This window comes from Gopherus evgoodei, chromosome 1 (genome assembly GCF_007399415.2).
Source record: "Gopherus evgoodei ecotype Sinaloan lineage chromosome 1, rGopEvg1_v1.p, whole genome shotgun sequence".
NCBI lineage: Eukaryota > Metazoa > Chordata > Testudines > Testudinidae > Gopherus > Gopherus evgoodei.
This window is the reverse complement of record NC_044322.1, coordinates 353754409-353778225: the sequence shown is the minus strand read 5'-3', so window position 1 is coordinate 353778225 and position 23817 is coordinate 353754409. Positions and strand designations below refer to the sequence as shown.

The 23817-nt window shown below is 40.0% G+C and overlaps 1 protein-coding gene across 1 annotated transcript in view; it reads right to left on the bottom strand.

The window, feature by feature from the left end:
- UPF2 (UPF2 regulator of nonsense mediated mRNA decay) overlaps nt 1-23817 on the bottom strand; it is a 126627-nt gene that overhangs the window by 39059 nt on the left and 63751 nt on the right. The window contains 4 exon segments of the mRNA XM_030568767.1: nt 5113-5296; nt 8547-8822; nt 9406-9609; nt 11563-11748. Of these exon segments, the coding sequence (XP_030424627.1) occupies nt 5113-5296; nt 8547-8822; nt 9406-9609; nt 11563-11748 (850 nt within the window).

Genomic DNA, 23817 nt, shown 5'->3' with positions numbered 1-23817 from the left:
CTTAGCCGACTACTAATTCATCAATTAGCAATAAGGCATTGCCTGGGAAATATCCCACCCTCTGACTCCACCACCTCAACCAAACTTCACGATTATCATTGTTGTGTACATTAATTCTTATGGGGAAATTGGATTAGCTTAACTTAGTTTTGCTTACAGTCACTCTTTTCGGGAACATAACTACAACGTTAAGCGAGAAGTTATTGTACTGGCTGAAGGAGCAAGTATGCAAACTTGGGTTTCCATGAACAGATTATTATCAAGAACTGTAACACTTTTAAACAGCACCTCAAGTTTAATGAAACAAAATATATTTAAAGCTGTTCCAGTTTTACCCCCCAATATCTATTTACACTGGATGAGTTAAAAATCAAGGAGAGCAAGAGCTGTTACTGAGGAGTGAGCACCAAAAAAGCAATCATCAGAGAGAAGGGAACTGTGTAGGGGAATACAGAGCCTAATGAAGGTATTGGCAGAGGTAAAGGGAATGTGACTAGAATGGGAGAAAGGATGATGAGAGCAAAGAGCACTACTAGTTTTTGCTTCCACATCTGCCTATTTAGAGAGCAGCCAAACCATTAGACTAGTGAAATCCTTTTAACTAGCATCTCCACCACATACCACATAAAAAAACAAAGCAAAATTGTTAATAACGGTGAGAGCAGTTAGCAGCAATCTTCCCTGTATCGTAGTGATTAAATGCCAAGCAAAGATGTTAGAGGAGCACTATGCTTGCTCAACTTGCTATCATACGAACAAGAAATATAATAATAGTCCTAGCCACTTGTGATCACTATAAATCACAAGCCGTTTTTGCTACAGTAGGACTATTAACCTTTTAGTCTTGATTAAATTTCCATTTTGGCAGTTACCATAAATTTAGGCAAGCAGAGTGTCTTTCCTACATGTTTATTTCAACTGGACACTATATTCTTAAGACCTCACTACATGTCAAGCTGCTGCACCAAATTGTTACACGTTCATTTCCAACCGTGTATTGGTGCCTCTTGTATGAGCATGTAAATAATTTGTAAAGTTCTTCAGAATGTCTTATTCTTATATTTATGCCACATATCTAGAGATAGATAGGCATATGTGCGAAAGTACTAACTATTACACACAGGCTAGAACACTGTCAAGTAAATAGTACAAATTTTGTCATACACTCATTTTAATTATCTGGAATGTTTACTGAATCTCAGAAATAAATCCACAGAAATACTAATCTGACAAAATGACTAAAATCATATAGGAATAGATTATGATTTGGAGTTTGGTCAGATCCCTCATTAAAACTATTCAAACAAAATCTTTTCCACTGAAAACATTTGCGCCTACCATAATAGCTTTCAAAGATCTGAACAGAGAAAGACAGGTAAGAATCTTCTGGACTCTACTCTATGTATAGTCATAACAGCAAAGGATTAGCGACTAGTCTACCATATGTGTGTTTAACTAGGAGAAAAAGATACTGGAAACTCAGTAGTTGCTCATTCAATAGCACCTTTAAAAATAACGGTGATCTGCCTGTCTGGTGCCACAATGAACACAATAGAATGCCATTCCCCAAAACTGGCTCACTCATGCTCCTGGAAGGAGATCCCACTACTGTACTGGATGCAACTAATCTATAGAAAATGGTTCAGAGGGTGGAAATTACTTTGACTTACAGCAGAAACTGCTGGGCATCTTTGAAAGGAATATATTAAAATGCGTATCATTAGTCATAATTTGCCTTTTGGGGGAGTTAGAGATCATAAAAGCAGTAGTTTAGTCCACGCCATGAGGCAGGGAAAAAATTTCACCTAAAATGGTTTCCATTCCAAATTTCTTTTTCTCTTTATGATCATCATAACATATATAAGGAAGTCCAAGTCTGATATTAATACTAAATTATATTTGAAGAATTTTAATTAAATGAATAGCACAGTGAACAAAATGCAAATTCCTCTTAAAAATAAAAAATCAATGCATAATTTCTCCATATATTGATTCTTCAATTAAGGGATTACTTTGAGAACTGATTTAACTGCAAGTAGCGTGGATCAAGTACTTGCCTATAAATTAACACCTGTAAGTGGAAAAAATCCACAAAACAGCCTCTAGTAAAAGAGGGCTTCCGATTAGAAATTCAAGATTATCAAATAAATCAGTTCAACGACTGAATACATTAACAGCCAATGGCACTGCATAAAGATATTTTTTTTTAAAAATGCATCACTGCCCTAGTGTTTCTAGATATAAACGTTAGGGAGTGTTTGCTCAATTGAGCTGTGGGGTCCCCAAGGTCTGGTGTTTACTCCTGATGCTAACTAATTTCAACACAGATAACTTTGGAGTGTTTCATAAATGTACACCACTGTAGTTGGAACAAGAACAGGTTTACCTTTTAGTAACTCACAAATGCAGCATTAATTTCCATATGCTCTTTAAAGAAAGCAGTCTATGAATCCAGTTTAATAGAAGCATAAAGAGAACAGAAGTAGTGTTTATATTTAGCATAAGTAAGGGAGTCACATTCTCATCGAGTAATTTCCTCCACTGAAAACAGTGAGCCTATTTATGAGCATTCCAAGGAAAATATAAAAGAGATTCAAAATGTTTGACAGTTAGCTTTCTAGAAAGAGAGCTGTGGTCCGTAAACAGAATAGCAAACAGGTTCCCTTGTTTTATTGTAGTTCCAGACTATTCCAGTTCGAGAGGAATTGCTATTGCCATGCCTAACATAAGGAAGAGTAAACCAACATGTGTCTTGGAAAATACAGGATTATACTGAACCTTTCCAACCCAGTGAATAAAGAATACTGTAACTCCACATGACACAACTGTCATTTCTTCCTCTTATGCAGACCACCAATAGCAGTTCCTTGGTGACTTTTACACATCCTGAAGGGAAGGAATTTCTTCCAGAAACCCATTCTGTCAACCACTTCCTGAAGTCTCCTCGACTCATTAAAGTCTCTTAAACAATGACTGTTTGTCTCCAGATCTGCTTGCTAAATATTCCAAAAGTTCAAGCAATAGTATTTCTTCTACTTTATTTCTGTAATACATCATTGTTAAAGACACTGTTAATCTCTCTACATAGCAAACATTGGAACACTCACGACATTTTGTAGGCCTAGCCTTAAAGAGAAAGATACTACAAGGTCAAGTTTACCTTTCCTAGAGTGCTGAAAAAGATGCCCAAAGCACCATTTTTCTCATCTCTTTAAGTATTCACTGGTGATAGGCTAACACTATACTTCGAAAAGAACTGTATATTTCAAAGCTCTTCCAATAGGTGGTTTAGTAAATAATTTTATCTCCATTTTATGGAATAGTGTTAATGAGGGTCAGAGATTTTGTGAAATGCTGAAGGTGGCGTAGCAAAGTCACGGATGTTACACAGATCTTGACACCCATTCCTATGCTTAGTCCACTGGAGCCCAGCTGTCCCTCTATATGCATTCTTGAGTTTGCCTACAGATATACAAACAACAAATATACTAACACTCTGCATTTCTGCAGTGTCTTTCCTTGAAGACTATCAAGATGGTTTTCATTCAATTTAAGCTTCAACTGCTATGAGGCAGGTAATGCAGAAGAAAAACTGGATGAAAGGGTCAAGGGAATTGAGGTCACATGTCAAGACTGAGGAACAGAACTCAAATGACCCCCAGTTTCACATAATATACACTAGACCACATTAGTGGGCACAACTGTTCATTTCAATGACTCGATATTACAGTACACATTTCATGCTTATTTGAATGCCTTGTTCTTAGGTTTGCCAACTCGGTAATATACCTCTACCCTGATATAATGTGACCCAGTATAACATGAATTCGGATATAACGCAGTAAAGCAGCGCTCCGGGGGAGCCAGGCTGCACGCTCCGGCAGATCAAAGCATGTTCGATATAACATGGTTTCACCTATAACATAGTAAGATTTTTTGGCTCCTGAGGACAGCGTTATATCAGGGTAGAGGTGTTGTTAAAAAGTGCCGGAATCTCCCCTGTCCTGCCTCTTCCCCCGAGGTCCCACCCCTGCCCTGCCTCTTCCCCATAGGCCCCATCCCCGTCCATTCTTCTTTCCCCCTCCCCTGCATCACTCGCTGCTCTTCCCCTCACATCCCCACCTCCCAGTTCAGGAGGGATTTTCCTGCAGAGCTGGGACCCAATGAAGGTAGGAGGTGGCCCCGGCTGAATAGAAGGTTGGAGCGGGTGATGATCTGGCGTTTCCCCTGCTCTTAGTAACCGGACATAGTCAGGTCCCCTTTTTGAAAGGACTTTCCAGTCAAAAACCAGGCACCAGGCCACTCTACTTGTTCTACAAGTCCAGTATTTGACTGTAATGGTCCCATATACCTTAAAGGAGTCCAGGTAATAGAATCAATGGTTATGCTTGTGTGTGATGAGCTACTCCCAGGCCTGCTGGATGCACTAAATACTGTATGAAAGCAGCCAAAAGCTCTTGTGTACTGAAAGTTAAGAGTTGGTGGATTTCCTTTTCCTTTTATACCAGTCATCATAAATAAAAACCATAGTCACCTTTGTGTCTAGTGTTTCTTTAGATACAGCAAATTAATATGTTATCCAGATTCAGAACAGGTCAGGAAATGCAGGAAAAGGTTAAAACACAGCTGAGGGATAGTTTTCAGAGTGGTAGCTGTTAGTCTGTATCAACAAAAACAACGAGGAGTCCTTGTGGCATCTTAGAGATTAACAAATTTGGGCATAAGCTTTCGTGGGCTAAAACCCACTTCATCAGATGCATGGAGTGGAAAATACAGAGGTAGGTATAAATCCACAGCACATGAAAAGATGGGAGCTGCCTTACTAAGTCGGGGGTCAGTGCTCAGGAGCCAATTCAATTAAGGTGCAAGTGGGCTATTCTCAACAGTTGACAAGAAGAGAGGAAAATCACTTCTGTAGTGCTAATGAGTTCAATGTAATCAAGGTGGCCCGTTTCAAACAGTTGACAAGAAGGTGAAAGTAACAGCAGGGGAATAATTAGTTTTTGTAATGACTCATCACTGAGGGATGGTGATAATAGTAGTAGTAGTAATAATAATAATGACAGTGTAAAAGACATGAACAACTGGCTCTGATGATGTATTATTTCTTACCTAGTTTTATTAAGAATTCTCGTTCCAAGTCTTGTACCTGCCTGACAGATTCTTCCAGAGAATTGCAGAGTTTTATCTTTGGTCTCAACAGTTCTAGTGTATCACTTATCATATAGTCAATGTCAATAGGAAATGGATGGTCTTTTGTCCAAACTTCCAAATTCTTTTTCCACCAAACATACCTCTGAAATTAAAAAACACACCTCATGTTATATACATACTTTACTTCATGTTGACTGAAGCTATTTTACCATGAAAAAAGACATTACCAAAACATTAAAGAAAATGTAGAAGCATACGAATTACGAAAAACATACTGAAGTCATGTATCCTGCTAAAACAGTTTGAAACAATTCAAAGAAAATCCCTAAAATAAAAAAAATCCATACGGAATTTTAAAGTGACAATCCAGATTTTAATTACATAACTAAATAATTCTATGGCAACTGACAATATTATAAAAAATAGGTACAGAATGTAAATACTCTTTTTCGGGGCAGATTCTTTCAATGGGAGATGGGCACCTACCTGCCCTTCATGCATTTCAAAATCCCTCTTTAATTCTTGTACAAATGCAGCCATACAAATCATATTCATTTTTAAAAGGCAAGACCGTTTTCACAAACATGAGAACGTTAAATCTTTGGGTATCAGTGGGTGATGCTTCTATCAAAAGAATCATCATAATATGAACATCTTTATAGCAAACCAGCACTACATTCATCTGTAAGATGCAAAGTAAATTCTACCCTATTTATACAAATCTATTTAAGGGCAGGATGAGAGAACAATGAGGTTGTGCAGGTGCATCTGAAGGCAGAGTATGATCAGCAGAACCTTTATTAATGGTGGTGATGTTCAAGCCAGAAAGAACTTGGTCTGAATTTCAGATTTTTCAGGACTAACAGCAATTAGGAAAAAACATCTTTTTAATTTTAAACCGATCAAATTTGATATGTATTCACTGAGATAGAAACATCAAACCCCACAATACTTTACATAATCACTTCTTTAGTTTGACAACAAAGGAACTGAATTAGTATACACAGGACCCTAGCTAGAATGCGCGTCTGATAGCGCGAATTCACACAAAACGTGGTCGTGGCCATGGATCCCAAATTTAATTACTTTAATTGCAATTCATTTTAATGTGGTACAGCACATGGATCTCAAATCTTGTGTTCTAGCAAGGGTCCAGTGTATGCGCCAATTAGGGTTGTCAATTTATTTCAGTTAACTCATGTGAGAAACTCAAAAAAATTACAGTTTTAATTGCACTGTTAAACAGAATACCAACTGAAATTTATTAAATATTTTGGATGTTTTTCTACATTTTCATATATATTGTATTCTGTGTTGTAATTGAAATCAAAGCATATATTATTTTTATTACAAATATTTGCACTGTAAAAATGACAAACAAAAGAAATTATATTTTTCAATTCACCTTATACAAGTACAGTGGTACAATCTCTGTCATGGAAGTGCAACTTACAAATATAGTATTTTTTGTTACATAACTGCACTCAAAAATAAAACAATGTAAAACTTCAGAGCCTACAATTCCACTCAGTCCTACTTCTTGTTCAGGCAATCACTAAGACAAACAAGTTTGTTTACATTTACAGGAGATAATGCTACCCTCTTTTTATTTACAATATCACCAGAAAGTGAGAACAGGCATTTGCATGGCATTTTTGTAGTCGGCATTGCAAGGTATTTACATGCCAGATATGCTAAACATCCGTATGCCACTTCGTGCTTCAGCCACCATGCTGGAGGACATGCTTCCATGCTGACGACGCTCGTTAAAAAAAATAATGCGTTAATTAAATTTGTGACTCAATTACTTGGGGAGTCCCCTGCTCTACTTTACCTGCATTCTGCCATATATTTCATGTTATAGCAGTCTCAGACGACCCAGCACATTGCTCATTTTAAGAACATTCACTACAGATTTGACAAAAAGCAAATAAGGTACCAATGTGAGATTTCTGAAGATAGCTACAGCACTTGACCCAAGGTTTAAGAATCTGAAGTGCCTTCCAAAATCTGAGGAGGAGGAGGTGTGGAGCATGATTTCATATATCTTAAAACAGCAACATTCTGATGCGAAAACCACAGAACCTGAACCACCGAAAAAAAGAAAATCAACCTTCTGTTGGTGGCATGGGACTCAGATGATGAAAATGAACATGTGTCAGTCCACACTGCTTTGGATTGTCATTGAGCAGAACCTGTCATCAGCATGGACGCATGTCCCCTGGAATGGTGGTTGAAGCATGAAGGGACATATAAATCTTTAGCACCTCTGGCATGTAAATATCTTGTGACGCCGGCTACAACAGTGCCATGAGAATGCTTGTTCTCACTTTCAGGTGACATTGTAAATAAGAAGTAGGCAGCATTATCTCCTGCAAATGTAAACAAACTTGTTTGTCCAAACGATTGGCTGAACAAGACGTAGCACTGAGTGGACTTTCAGGCTCTAAAATTATATTTTGTTTTATTTTTGAATGCAGGTTTTTTTGTACACAATTCTACATTTGTAAGTACAACTTTCATGGTAAAGAGATTGCACTCCAATACACCTCTACCTACGCTGTCCTTGGGAGCCAAAAAATTTTACCATGTCATAGGTGAAACCGTTATATCGAACTTGATTTGATCCACCGGAGTGCGCAGCTCTGCCCCCCCGCCCCGAACACTGCTTTACCGCGTTATATCCGAATTCGTGTTATATCGGATTGCATTATATCGAGGCAGAGTTATACTTGTATTAGGTGAATTGAAAAATACTATTTCTTTTGTATTTTTACAGTGCAAATACTTGTAAAAAAAATATAAAGTGAGCATTGTACATTTTGTATTCTCTATTTTAACTGAAATCAATATATTTGAAAATGTAGATCATTAATTTTTTTAATCACTTGCCAGCCCTAATGCCAATACTCCTCCACTGCAGTTATCTTTTAAATTCCGTTTTTCTTTTGTCCTTCTAATAAGAGATTAACACAAGCACTCTAAAGTCCATGAATGCTTCAGAATATTCCATGGAGTTACGATGACATCATCCAATTACATTTGACATTTTAATGCCATTTCAAAAATCTCTCTCATTAAAACAATGAACATCAGAAGGGATTTAAAAAATCATGACAGACCTTGTAGAGTTCACAGTCAGGACTCAATTCAGCAGAGTATTTAAGCACGTGCTCAATTTAAGCATGTGAATAGTCCCAGGGAAATCTACAGGACCGCCCATGTGTTTACATTTAAACACATTTAATTGTTTTGCTGAATCAGAGCCCAAATGATAAAAACTTAAGTGTACAGGTTTTTTAGATGTTATATAGATAAATCTTTAGCACCATGCGAAGATACACCCACCACACAAAAGTTAATTTTAAACACAAAGTTAAGTTTATTAATACCTGAAAGTAGACAAGGAAGCAATCAAGCTTCCGTTTGCTAGAACCTCTGTCAAAATATTGCCCACAGGTATCAAGGATGGTGCAGACGAGTCTAATTCGGAAAAGATGTTCTGGAGGGTCCAGTGGACTAGCAGTACCATCAGGGTTCACACCAAATGATGTAAATGAATACAGAGTTCGAAATATTACAGCTGACTCTACCATTCGGTAATTGTAAAGTTCTCCCAAGAACTTGGCACTGCTGATCCGTCGCTGATTAAACTTTGGCTGGTTAACCTTAAACAAAACCCAACATTTACTAGTTTAGTGCAAGACACACATTTACTTTTATACATGTGGACACAACAGAAATTACTCTAAGGAGCCTTACAGTATCCATTACAGAAATGTAAACTAAAAAAGTATGGTTTTGCTTTAAATAATATTGTCACTCCTTGATATGAATGAAGCCCAGTCCTGTATTATTTACAAGAATGTTTCTAGAATTTAGCTTTTTTTTTAAATCTAGAAAAAGCTTTCGATAACTGTGAGCTCTATCATACTATGGACTTCCGAAGAAAATCATATGAAAATCCATGGCTTCAGACATTTAAATGCTAGACTAGAAAAGCATTATAAATAGTGCATAGGGAACAATCTCAGTATAGCAAGTGGATGAAGTAACTACCCCAATAACCCCCTCTCATTTTTATTCTGACTTTATGATTGACCTTAAAGAAAGCAGCTGGCAGGTAGGTACAAAAATAATCAATGAAAAACATTTTCCATAATCTCTATTTCTATTTTTAAATTTTATTTAGAAAGGTTTTATTTTAATTTTTTCTGATAAACAAGTGAATTAACTTATAATATATTTTACCTCCATGCCTAGGCGAATATCCTCTAGCACTCCATCCACAACATGAATTCCAACATCCTCTTGGTAAAGCACCAACCCTGCTAAGAGGTTAGCTACACAGTGAATACTATTGTATTTCACATTCCAGATGTTGATCATACAACATATAACATAATCTTTCACTTCAGGATCCTGCCAGGGCAATTTGCGCATCTGTCTCAGGACCTAAACAAGATTTGTAAAACACAAACAATTCAGTAGGCAAAGTTGGGTGGATTTATGTGTAAATGGAACCTGTTATATCTTGTAGTCATTAAAAATGCCACCTCCAAATACAAATGAAGCAAATCTAATGGATATATATCCCAAGCTATGGGTACCTAATCTAAACCCTACTTCATGAGAAGACTGGTGGTCCTCTGCAGCTTGTCATTTATTGAGGCGCTCTCGATCGTTCAGGAAGCCAGGAAGAAATCATGTTACTGGCAGTAGAAAGATCTAGAACAACTAACTCACTACAAACCCCAAGACCATCCTCTTCTGAAAGGGTGGGATAGCAGGAAGCACCACTTCATCAGTGAAGCTGGCACTTTATCCTCTTTCCTAAAATCCACAGAAATTAGCTGATGCTTGTAACGGGACTCGGAAGAGCAGAACTATAATATTGGAACAGCGCTGAAAAAATACTAAGATTAAAATACTTCTCTTGAACAAAGCAAACAGAGTCACAACTTAAGTAAAGCTTATCTGAAACCAAACATGAACCTTAACATCTAAGCTACACACAGAAATTGTTTTAATGTGGAAAGTGAAAACTACAGAACAAAAACAAGGAGTCTAATATACCCTGAACTTTTAGGGCTAGATTCTCCACTAGTTTATGCCAGTTGAGTTCCATTGCTGACAACGAAGATCCACCAATTTACACCAGCAAAGGATCTGATCCTTAATTTATTTACATGTGTTATTTATTTTGCCTAGTACTATTAAAAGCATAAAAGGAAACAAACCAGACCACTTATAAAAAGGTATGGAATACATTTGGTCTGACCTAATGCAAATACTGTGCAGGATGGAAACACCTCTCTCAGATGCTTTGGTACCATATTCACTCAGCACTGGATGTGTAATACACTAGTTCTCAACCAGGGTTACATGTACCCCTGGAGGTACGCAGACGTCTTCCAGGGGGTATATCAACTCATTCAGATACTTGCCTAGTTTTACAACAGGCTACATAAAAGGCACCAGCAAAATCCATACAAACTAAAATTTCATAGACAGACAGACAATGACTTATTTATATGGCTCTATATACTATACACTGAAATGGAAGTACAATAAGTATATTTCCAGCTAATTTTAAAAATGATAAAAATGAGAAAGTAAGCAATTGTTCAGTAATAGTGTACTGTACACATTTTTGTATGTCTGATTTTGTAAGCAGTTTTTAAGTGAGGTGAAATTTGGGGGTACGCAAGATAAATCAGACTCCTGAAAGGGGTACAGTAGTCTGGAATGGTTGAGAACCACTGGTCTAATAGACATCTAAGGTTATATCCCAGAGATACTGTAGACTCTCCCTGCACACATCTTAGAGTAAGACTGGTGTCCTTTTAGAGTTTGAGAGTGTGACTTGATGAGAAACCACAGTGTCCTTTTCTGGGACTTGTATATTCTCAGACCTACTCCTCTTTTCTTCCTGGAAGACTAAAATCATGGCTGGAACTCTATCTGGACATCCCCATTGACTCACCTTAAAATATCTTGCCTTTTTAGCAAGCACATGCCTCTGATTTTAATAACTCAGACAGTGTGCCCATCTCTAATATAATCCTGATCAAAGCATAGCAGAAGCAGTTTCTCCTCTCCTCGGAGTATTAAACATTAATCTCAACTCTGCCCTCAGACACTTGCTGTGTCCCAACTTTCTTGGATCCTTCAAAACATATGTCAGACCTGAATAATTCAAAACCTCTTCCCATCTTTTCAACCTCAATCGTTTACATGGGTCAAGCAGAAGCCTTCTTTCCTAGTAATAGTTAACTAATGATTCATCCTTTCACTCTCAGGTTCTAAATGAGTACCTATAATTATTGTTCTTGTAATAAATAATTTAAGAGGAAGAGTTGTCACAAGTACTGCCATCTACTACATCAAGATTTCACATGGATTCACCTTCTCAGTGGTGACCTTGGAGAGATCCTTGTAAAGAAGCTTACGAATATACTCCTGCAGAGGTGGGCGTTTCTTCCTCACCGTTTTTTCAGCTGGAGGGGGATTACAGTAGTAGTATGCATTCTCCACCATTGTGACATACCGTGCATCAAGATGCATTGCTTGTTTCTTTCTCATCATTTGTTCCTAGAAACAAATAAAAAACTTAAGTGAAAAATGTTTCTCACTAAGCTATTAAATTTCCCTCACACCAAAAGTCTTTATAGTCTAATTGATGAGTGGCTGGAGGAAGAAAAAAAAATTATGAGAATGTTGCTTGTGATGGTGGGGAGCAGAGCTCAACAGACCTAGGGCTAATTTCTAGTTTATGCCTTATGTTCCTAAAGCTCATGCTTCAGGGTTTCCGCTGGCAACTGGGAGAGGTCAGGAAGAGATTATTTTCCCTACAATGTATTCTGGGAGGTTTTTAAAATCTCCTTCCTCAGAAGCATCAGGGATGGCCAGAAATGGAGATGGGACATGGGGCTGGGTGGGATACAGCTCTGTGGTGGTACCGAGCAGTCTCGTACCCTCAGGTGCTTGGCTGGCTGGTTCTTGCTCACACTCTCCGGGTCTGATCACCATACGTGGGGTTAAAAAAGAATTTGTTCCCAGGTCAGATTGGCAAGGACCTTGAGGGGTTTTCACCTTCTTCTGTAGCGTGTGGGCATGAGTCACATGCCAGGACTATCTGAGTATTTCTAATTCAATCATTTCCCTGCCATTGCAGGGCCCTCAAGCACTGGTGACCCTCAGGTCCCTCCTAGTCTCTGCCTGTGGCATGTAAGTCTAGTTTCCTGTGGGCCTCATTTACTTTGGAATCATTTCCGCTGTTGGGTTTAGTGTGCAGGTCCTCGGTGATGTCGGTGGCCTATGATATACTGGAGGTCAGACTCGATGAGCAGTGGTCTCAAACTCTATGACTATGACGATTTTTTTTGCAGCCATCTTAAAAACTCAGGTGAACACTTGAAATTAAGTAATTCGTTCCACATGACCATCATAAAGCTCATTTATTTTCATCTATGTTTTTCTAAGGATCATATGAAGAGGATTTAAGAGACGTTTAAGTTTTATCTTAGTGAAACCTATAAAGTTCCTATTTATTCATATGATGATTCTACTTAATAAGCTTTTCAGCTATTAAACATAAATCCTGTGTTTGTACAGTGATTAGCACAATGGGGCCCTGGTCTATGACTAAGGCCCCTAGATACTACAGAAATACAAATAAATAATGAGTTGAAATATTATTTAAATTAGCACAGTCAATCAATAAAGACTTCTTACACACTTTTTACAACATGGCGAGAATCAGCAAAAATTACACTTTGATTCAATATTTACTTTCTTTCAGTGGCATAAACTCTGGTATTTATATTTCCCATTGTATACTCCAGTGTTGGCAGCTAGATTCTGGCATGACAAGATAACAGATCGCAAACAGAATACCACAGTACATGACTATTTCAGGAAAAATGGGAATGGGGTCAGAGGTTGAAACCAGCTACACACACATACACATCAACATACAAGAACACAAGCAGTTCTAAACTAGTATATTGCACAATTAAAAATATTAAGGTTTAATTGAATTTTATCATACAATATTTAAAACAAAATTATATAAAATCATACCAAGGTTATCACAGGAGCCACATAGTCTGAACAACTCTGAAGCTGGCCCAGGGCCTATAAGGATCACCTAACTTTGGATGATTACGTGTTAAGAAACCAAATAGTAATCAATCACACCATTTAAATATTAATATTTAAATTTAAATTTAAATATTTAAACATTAGCTTGCCTATGCATAGTAACCTAGAGCATCAAATCTAGCTATCATCAAAACTCAGGTTTCCAGTACTTTTCATTCCCACATGCAAAAGCTGTCAGTGAAGCCCAAGTGGTCTAGTCAAAGCGAAGTACAGTTTACATTATTTCACTGTAGTCTTGCCCTGCTAATCAGAAAAGTCTAGAAGGAGGTTGAAGATTGTGAGAGCAATAGGTAATACAGTCCAATATCCATCTAGAGAGTCTTTTTAAGAGATTGAGGATCCCTTAGATCTGTCCGCAATAGAGAGAAATCATCTGGGAGACTTCTTGAAGGGCTTAGTCTATCCAAATATAAGGCTAATGATCTCCTGACATCGAGTGTGTGCAATGTCACCTTCCTAGAGTGGTTTCAAAAAGAAGATTGGGAAGTGGATAATCTAGTTTATATGGAAGTGCAAAGATATTTTCGGTAGGAACCTTGAGTGTGGTCATAGCGTAACCTTGTCTTTGAAAAACACTGTAAGGGGTGAGGGTAATTCGTTAGAGCCCCTATCTCTCCCTACTTCAAGCAGAAGTAATGGCTACTAAAAATGTGGTTTTCCTAGAGAGGTGTAGAAGTGAGCAGGTGGCAATGAGTTCAAAAGGATGTCTGGTTAGACACTTGAGGACAAAGTTGAGGTCCCATGTCAGTACAGGGCATCTGATTTGTGGGAAGAGGTTACCCATACCCTTGAGAAACCTTGTTGTAAGATGAATGAAAACAGAACAGTCTACCTTATGATGGAAGGCAGCGATGGCTGCAAGATGCACCTTTACAGATCTTAGAGAGAATCCTGATTTTGTTTAGTTTTAGGATGTAATCTAGCACAAGTGATAGTGGAGAGAATGTAGGAGTCATGTGCATCAAGTCACACCAGAGATGGAATCTCTTTCACTTTTGAGTGCGTGACAAGTAGTTTGCTTCCTTCTATGTAACAGCACTGCCTTTCAATCCTTGGAGCGGGTCATTTCCAAGCCTTTGAACCATTGAGGAACACGCCTTGAGGCAGAGAACCTGCAGATTGGGTTGATGGACCTGGCCAACGTTCTGAGAGAGAAAGTGAGGAACAGCCTCAAGAGCAAATTGCCAATAGAATAAGGTGTGGAAACCACATCTGACTTGGCCACATGGGAGCTCTGAGTATAACTGTGGCACACACTCTTTTTTTTAAGTCTTGAGCAGGACCTTGGATATTAGAGGAATCGGTGGAAATGAATACAAGAGATCTGTGTTCCATTGTAGGAGGAAGGCATCTCTGAGAAAGGGATGACCCAGACCGGCCCGGGAGCAAAACTGTTTTGTTTCTGGCTGTGGCAAATAAGTCTATCTTTGGGACTGCCCAATGTAGAAATATGCTGTGGAGAATGGATGGATTTACTTCCGATTCATGATCCTGAGAGAAATTCCTGCTGAGAGTGTTCACTGTAGTGTTTTGTATGCCTAGGAGGCAAGCTGTTGAGATGTTGATTTGGTGGTGAATGCACCAATTCGAGAGTTTCACTGCTTCGGTACAAAGGATCTTACTCCTCCCAGGCAGTTTATGTAAAACATACATGAGATGTATAGATAGAAAGAATAGAATTATCAGACACACAGATGAATATAATTTGTTAGGGAAGAGTTAGCATGGTTTTTGTAAAAGGAAATCATGCCTCACCAATCTACTAGAATTCTTTGAGGGGGTCAACAAGCATGTGGACAGGGGTGAACCAGTGGATATACTGAATTTAGGACTTTCAGAAAGCCTTTGACAAGGTTCCTCACCAAAGGTTCTTCAGCAAAGTAAGCGGTTATGGGATAAGAGGGAAGGTTCTCTCATGGATCAGTAACTGGTTAAAAGATAGGAAACAAACGGTAGGAATAAATGGTCAGTTTTCAGAATGAAAAGTAGTAAATAGTGGTGTCCCCCAGGGGTCTGTACTGGGACCAGTACTGTTCAACGTATTCATAAATGATCTGGAAAAGGGGTGAAACAGTGAAGTGACAAAATTTGAAGATGATACAAAACTACTCAAGATAGTTAAGTCCAAATCAGACTGCAAGGAGTCACAAAGGGATCTCACTAAACTGGGTGACTGGGCAACAAAATGGCAGATGAAATTTAATGTTGAGAATTGCAAAATAATGCACATTGGAAAACATAATCCCAACTATACATACAAAATGATGGGGTCTAATTAGCTGTTACCACTCAAGACAGAGATCTTGAAGTCATTGTGAATAGTTCTCTGGAAACATCCACTCAATGTGCAACCGCAGTCAAAAAAGTGAACAGAATGTTGGGAATCATTAGGAAAGGGATAGATAATAAGACAAAAAAAATTATATTGCCTCTATATAAATCCATGGCATAGTAATCAAGATGTGGGTGTGTGCAGATGTGGTCATTCCATCTCAAAAAAGATATATTGGAATTGGAAAGGGTTCAGAAAAGGGCAACAAAAAATTGATGAGGGGTATGGAACAGCTTCTGTATGAAGAGAGATTAACGAGACGGATTTTTCAGCTTGGAAAAGAGACAACTAAGGGGCAATAGGATAGAGGTCTATAAAATCATGACTGGTGTAGAGAAAGTAAATAAGAAAGTTATTACACAAGAACTAGGTCACTAAATGAAATTAATATGCAGCACGTTTAAAACAAACAAAAGGAAGCATTTCTTCATACAACGTGGAGTCTATCTGTGGAACTCTTTGCGAGAGGATGTTGTGAAGCCCAAGACTATAACAGGGTTCAAAAAAGAACTAGGTAAGTTCATAGAGGATAGGTCCATCAATGGCTATTAACCAGGATGGGCAGGGATGCAAAATCAAATCATACCAACAAGGCAGGCCAAACGCAGTAAGCTGGTTCTGCAGAAGTCTCTGGTTGGCATGGTCCCTGGTAATAAAATGGAGAACCTTCAACAGAGACTGAAGAGAAATTGTTGTGATCCTCTTCCTTCTCCTCCTCTTCTGGCAGAGGTGGAGCAATTATGGATGCTGAGGGAGACTCCATAAATACAGCATGCATGCCAGGGAAGTGAGATGTGATTGGTACTTAGAACCTGTTGGTGACAAGCAAGGGCAATTCAGTCGTTTCTTAAACCAGCAAGTCCCAAGGAAATCAAAATTTCTGCTGTACCAGACCGGTGGGCAGTACCGTTGAGGTAAGATGAGCAGAAGTAGCCAATATAGAAGGAGCCAATGGTACTGGAGGTCTCTTGTGCTCCGATGAATGACTAGAAGGTGTTGATCTGGTCTTTTGCAGAGCCAAATTACTCGGTACCTGTGCCCTACAGTACTCTGTCGTTACAGATTTAGAGGAACTGGTTCTCTCTCTACCACTCTGTTCACTCGATGGTACCAATCTTCTGGAGCCTGAACCTTTAAGTTCTTTAGGTTTGCTGGCCATACCTGTACCTGAGGAACCTGCAGCCTTTTGGGTGCCAATTGGAGATCAGTTGGTGCCCCTTGTCGGGGATTGTCTCTCTACCCAGGGGATTTGTAGCCCACTTTTTTGAGAGGAATTCAAAGATTTAATCTTTGAAGCCGCCAGAGAGTGTTGAGCCAAGGAAGTCAACGGACTTAGCCTAATCAGGAACCATTGTATGGCAGGTTCCTGGGCCAGGATCAGGGGCTGGTACAGCGAACCTTCCACCATTAGTAGCCGGAGTTTTAGCTCAAGGTTCTTTCTGACTCTTGATTTTAATTTAAGGCAGATAGTATACCTCTGAGGCATGTATGACTCCCCGAAGCAGTGAATGTGGTGAGAATGCCCATCACTGACCAGGATTGCTTCACAGCAGGAGAGGCAACACTTAAACCTGGGAGAGCCAGGCATGCTCTGTCCAGGTTTCCCTTCCCCAAAGGGAAGCGACAAGGAAAAATAACTAAGGACAGCGAGTTAGCTAGTCTAATAACAAGAAGGAGGGGAAAAAAAGAGGTTGTGTATGTGAGGAGGAGGTTCAGGGGAAAAAAAAAGGAAAAAAGGGGGAGTACTAACACTAACTAATGGAAACCCTATGAACTAACACTAACTCGCACCAGAAAGTAAGATGTAATGGAGATATTATCAATGTGGATGCTGCTGAGACTCCATTGTAGGGTAAGGCGGTTGAGAAGGAACTGAAGGGGTGGTTTGCTCGCCCAGCACTATCTAGCCCCAATGCAGGATGTGAGATGGGGAAAGCGCACACAGGCCAAACAGACCTAAAATCTCTGATCTGAGGTGCAGGGGAAGCGAACACTCACTACTCGAAGAAGAGGGTTTTCAGACCCCTTGGTGCTCTCAGACTGGTTATTAAATATATTCCTTTCTGTAAATGCCTTTGTTTCAATCTCTCTTTTTACATAGCAAAACTTAAGATAGGCAGCAGTACAGAAAAACAAACATGATGGCTACTTAAAAATACTTGTCGTATCAATGAAAGTAGAAAGTTGACTGCTGCACTACAAAGATTAAAAAGTCTATTCCTTTTTTAATGAATACAGCAAGTCCTGTAGTCCTTTTAAAATGGTTCAGATAAGCTCACTGAGGTATAATTTTTTGAAATTCTCCATGGGTCCTGATTTTATAGATTTGGGGGTTATTTTTGAAGGGACGATGGGAAAAACTACCTAATTTCAAAACATAACAATAAGGGTACGTCTACACTACGGGATTATTCCGATTTTACATAAGCCGGTTTTATAAAACAGATTGTAGAAAGTTGAGTGCACGCGGCCACACTAAGCACATTAATTCGGTGGTGTGTGTCCATGGTTCGAGGCTAGTGTCGATTTCCAGAGCATTGCACTGTGGGTAGCTATTCCATAGCTATCCCATAGTTCCCTCAGTCTCCCCCGCCCCTTAGAATTCCGGGTTGAGAGCCCAGTGGCTGATGGGGCAAAAAAAATCATTGTCGCGGGTGGTTCTGGGTAAATGTCGTCACTCATTCATTCCTCCGGGAAAGCAACGGCAGACAATCATTTTGCGCCCCTTTTTCCCTGGATTGCCCTGGTAGATGCCATAGCATGGCAACCATGGAGCCCGTTGGGTTTTTTTTTTTTTTTTTTTCTAAACAGTCACCGTTATGTGTACTGGATGCCGCGGACAGAGGCGATACTCCAGCGCTACACAGCAGCATTCATTTGCTTTTACATGATAGCAGAGACGGTTATCAGTCGTTCTGTACCGCCTGCTGCCGGTGTAAACTGGCAATGAGATGATGGTTGTCTGTCCTTCTGTACTGTCTGCTGCTATCATGGGTGCCCCTGGCTGAGATCGGCCGGGGGCGCAAAGGCAAAAATGGGAATGACTCCCCGAGTCAATCCCTCCTTTATGGTTTCTAAAAATAGAGTCAGTCCTGCCTAGAATATGGGGCAAGTATACTAGAGAACCAGTGTATCAGAGAGCACAGCTGCTCCATGTCAGATCCCACAGAAATGATGAGCTACATGCCATTCATGGGGGGTGCTCCTGCAACAACCTCACCCATTGTTTCCCTCCTCTCTCAACCTTCCTGGGCTACCATGGCAGTGTCCCCCCCATTTGTGTCATGAAGTTATAAAGAATGCAGGAATAAGAAACAGTGACTTGTTAGTTAGATAAAATGAGGGGGAGGCAGCCTCCCGGTGCTATGACTGTCCAGGCAGGACATTAAGCGGTGCGGGGGAGAGAAGCCCAGCATGCCACTGCTATGACAGTGCAGGCAGGACAGAATCTTTTCTTTACACAGGAAAGGGAGGGGGCTGATGGAGCTCAGCCCCCAGTTGCTATGATGAGGACGGTTACCAGCCGTTCTGTACCATCTACTGGGAATGACCGAGAATCATTCCTATTTTCATCCAGGTGTCCCCGGCCAGCCTCACCTGAAGCCAGCTAGGAGCACTCATGGGTTGATAACAAGGACAGCTACCAGTCCTACTGCACCGTCTGCCACCGGGCACGGGAGAGGAGTGGATACTGCTCTTCACTGCTGCAGCATCACGTCTACCAGCAGCATTCAGTAGACATAGGGTGACACTGAAAGAAGTCAAGAAACGATTTCTTTCCCTTTTCTTTCACGTGGGGGGGGGAGGAAGAGAGTAAATTGACGAGCTATTCCCTGAACCACGCCGGACAATGTGTTTGAACCTACAGGCCACTGGGAGCTCAGCCAAGAATGCAAATACTTTTCGGAGACTGCTGGGGACTGTGGGATAGCTGGAGTCCTCAGTACCCCCTCCCTCCCTCCATGAGCGTCCATTTGAGTCTCTGGCTTCCCGTTACGCTTGTCATGCAGCACTATGTAGCCTGTAGATTTTTTTTTCCAAACGCTTTGGCATTTCGTCTTCTGTAACGGAGCTTTGATAGAACAGATTTGTCTCCCCATACAGCGATCAGATCCAGTATCTCCCGTACGATCCATGCTGGAGCTCTTTTTGGATTTGGGACTGCATTGTCACCCGTGCTGATCAGAGCTCCAAGCTCGGCAAACAGGAAATGAAAATCAAAATTTCGCGGGGCTTTTTCTGTTTACCTGGCCACTGCATCCGAGTTCAGATTGCTGTCCAGATTGGTCACAGTGGTGCACTGTGGGATACCGCCCGCAGGCCAATACCGTCAATTTGCAGCCACACTAACCCTAATCCGATATGGTAATACCGATTTTAGCGCTACTCTTCTCGTTGGGGAGGATTACAGAAACCGATATAAAGAGCCCTTTTTATCGATATAAAGGGCCTCGTAGTGTGGACAGGTACAGCGTTAAATCGGTTTAATGCTGCTAAAATCGGTTTAAACGCGTAGTGTAGACCAGGCCTAAGACAGATACCAAAGAATAGGAATATTGGTGTCTGTGCTAGAACTACCGGAGTATTTATATCAACTGAGAAGTCTCTTTACATATACGCACAATATAGACCCATTTTTAGAGAGGAGTAAGGTAAGAGCACAAGCTTGGGAACCTGGAGCTCCTGAACTCTGATTTCAGCTCTGACACTTCCTCTGTGGACATCCTTGTCTGTTTTCCCAAGAGTAAAATGCTGACAATGCCTACTTACAATGCAGGAGTAAAATGAGAATTAATGTTACAAAGGAGCCTTCAAAATGAAGAACCTGAAGTGACAACTAATTAAAAAAAAACAAAAACAGAACTGTGGTACCATCATAGGATGTGCATAAAGTACTCCTGGGGGCATTCTGCACCAAAAAACTATAAATTCTGCACACACCACCTTAAAATTCTGCAAAATTCTGAAATTTTTATTTATCAAAACAACACTATATAATCATGCCAATGTCAATTATTTTGGTAATTTATTTCAAAATACCTGTCAGCAAGTATGCCTAACAATACAGACACACAAAAATTCCCCTGGGTGTAGAGAGTTAAAGAAACTACTATGATAACCTAGTTCCTATTTCTCTGTCCCTTCCTCTCTCCCCCAGAGCCCAGCCAGTGACCAGACACCCACAACCTCTTCCCCCCCAGAGCCCACCTGCAGCCCCACCTCAGCCAACACACCCAAACCCCCTCCTCTTCAGAGCCCAGCTGTGGGCCCCCCCTTGCCCAGACACCTGTCCCCCTTCCCTCCCAGGGAACAGGAATCCAAGAGGGAGAAACAGCCTGATGCCCCATCCCAGGCTTGCAAAGAGTTTCCTGCATGCTGCCCTCTTCTTCCCTCAGGGCATGCTGGAAACTGCAGCTGCCAGGAACCCTCTAGTGCCCTCTCCCTCTCCCCAGCAGTGTCTTCTATGTGCAAGCTGGGCTCTATCGAGCCCAGTGGCCCCTAATGTGGCTAGCAGCACTGCAGCCCATTTTTATGGGGGAAATGAAATTGTGTGCACGTTAATTTCTGCAAAATTCTGCATTGCACAGTGCCACAGAATTCCCCCATGAGTAATAAAGGGCAAGCAAAGCATTTAAGCACATGTTAAACATTGAACACGTGATTAATCCCATTGACCTCTCTGGGACTATTCATGTGCTTAAAATTAAGCATATGTTTAAGTCCTTTGCTGGATCAGCATCATAACAAGCCTATGAAATCATGTAATAATATTATAGCCATGATCTTTACTTTCTTCTTTCCTTCACCATCTCTGCCCCACTTTGTTGCACTCACTTTTTGCATCACATTTAAAATTAAGAGACAAACTTCTTCGATCAAGGACTGTGCTATAGTAAAGTGCCTAACATCCTTTGGTGCTGTATAAATAACATTTAGAAAAGAAGCAAGGTCTAGTTGCTAAATTACAGGAGGAGTTAGAAGATCTGTGTTCTAATCCTGGCTCTCTCACAGACTTCCTGAATTAGTGCAAGTAAAATCCCCCCTCTGTGCCAGACAGTTTCCCTATCTGCAAATAGGTAACTATGACTCATCTACACCCCAGAGGCACTATATAGCTTAATTTAGAGGTGTTTTTATAACACCTGGATATCACTGAGGCTAGAAGGGGACACAGAAGATAAAATATTCTGACTATCCAATAACTAAAGACCTTTTCTTCAAAACAATGATTATTTGGAGACAAATTTCTAATATTTCTAAAACAAGATCAGAAAGGTATAACATGTGGATTTATTTTTTTCTTAGCATGTTTTTCATTACCAGAAGTGTGTGCATTTAATAAAAAGGGTTTGTTTTCTTCACAGCCCAAAACACTAAATTGTAAGTTATTTTGATAGCAACAAATTCTGTGTTGCACTTCACATCAGGAGGTGATACCATGCTGAGAAAAAGAAAGCTTTAGACAAATAATCCTCCCTAATACAGAAAAAACACAGAAAATACCAGTCCAATCTTATATCGCCATATAAAGGGTTCTCATTTTTAAAGTTTCCTCCTCTATGAAAACTCATCTTATAATCTGTAAAATAACGTATAGGAGCTCTGCTGATAATATAAGCCCCTAGCAGCTCTACAAAAAGCAGAAAGTGGCCGTCGGGGATTTATCCAGATTAAAAAAAATTGAGTTCAGATGGATACTTGAGGAATTTCTTTACGTAAAATATAAAATAATGTAATCAAATGGACATTCGATTTTTTTCCACTTTGAAATCAAATAATTCCTTGCACATCAACCCAAAGGACTGTATAGACTTTGATGTGAAGGCAAGTACAATTATGACATGAATGAGCTACAAAACAGACATACTATGAGAGAAGACAACAACCAATATATATCAAAGGCAATTTTTACTTATTTTTGTTACTTCTTTGCCATAAGATGAGACTCAACAATATTTCATCTCCAGAGATAGCTCCACAATGTCAGCCAAGCCCAAAATGAGCTACTAAATGAGAAATAAGTTTAGTCTCAAGCCTTGACCTGTCAATCCCATACCCTATTGTGACGGTATCTCTCGTAAGGTTTTATGGGAATATGACATAACTGGAATATATTTTGTGCTGCCTGTGCCATGTAACATCTTTATAAAGGTTATGGTCTAATATATCTGTTCATCCTATTTGTACACATATGTCATTTTGTACTTGAGGTTAAGAATATTGGCTGTATACTTGCTTAATTTCTAAGTAAGCTTTGTGAGGCATTTGGTCAGCTTCTTTAGGAAGGAATTCGCAAGGTTAAGTACCCGGTCAGGAAGCACTTGGGGAACAATGCATCTTGGAAAGCTCCAATCCACATAAGAAGTCTTCCTGGAGACACACAGGATATCATGTGGACAATGGCTTCTGCATGGACATGTGACTTGCCTAGGTGACCCCAGAACTCCATCTTGGAGCTGGACTTTGCATAGGAGGGAGGATGGGGTCTCCACCCACAAGAGAAAGTCTATTTAAACCCCTGGGAGACCCCTCTATTTTGTCTTCAGCTGGCTAAAGAGGGAGCCTTTCCACCCCCACGATACTTGAAAGAAACTGGAACAATGGACAGTAACTACAGGGGGTACGAGTGATTGCTGGACCCAGCTAAAAGGAGATTAGCTTCTAAAAGGGAGTGTTCTGGAACTGGTGAGGATCTTATCTGTATTCAGTTTGATTAGACAGATTTGCGTGTTTTATTTTATTTTGCTTGGTGACTTACTTTGTTCTGTCTGTTACTACTTGGAACCACTTAAATCCTACTTTCTGTATTTAATTAATAAGTAAAAAGTGATTTAATTAATTCAGAGTATGTATTAATACCTGGGGAGCAAACGACTGTTCATCTCTCTCTATCAGTGTTATAGAGGGCAAACAATTTATGAGTTTACCTTGTATAAGCTTTATACAGGGTAAAATGGATTTATCTCAGTTTAGACCCCATTGGGAGTTGGGCATCTGAGTGCTAAAGACAAGCACACTTCTGTGAGCTGTTTTCAGGTAAACCTGCAGCTTTGGGGCAAGTAATTCAGACCCTGGGTCTTTGTTGGAGCAGACGGTAGTGTCCGGCTCAACAAGACAGGGTGCTGGATTCCTAAGCTGGCAGAGAAAACAGGAGCAGAGGTATT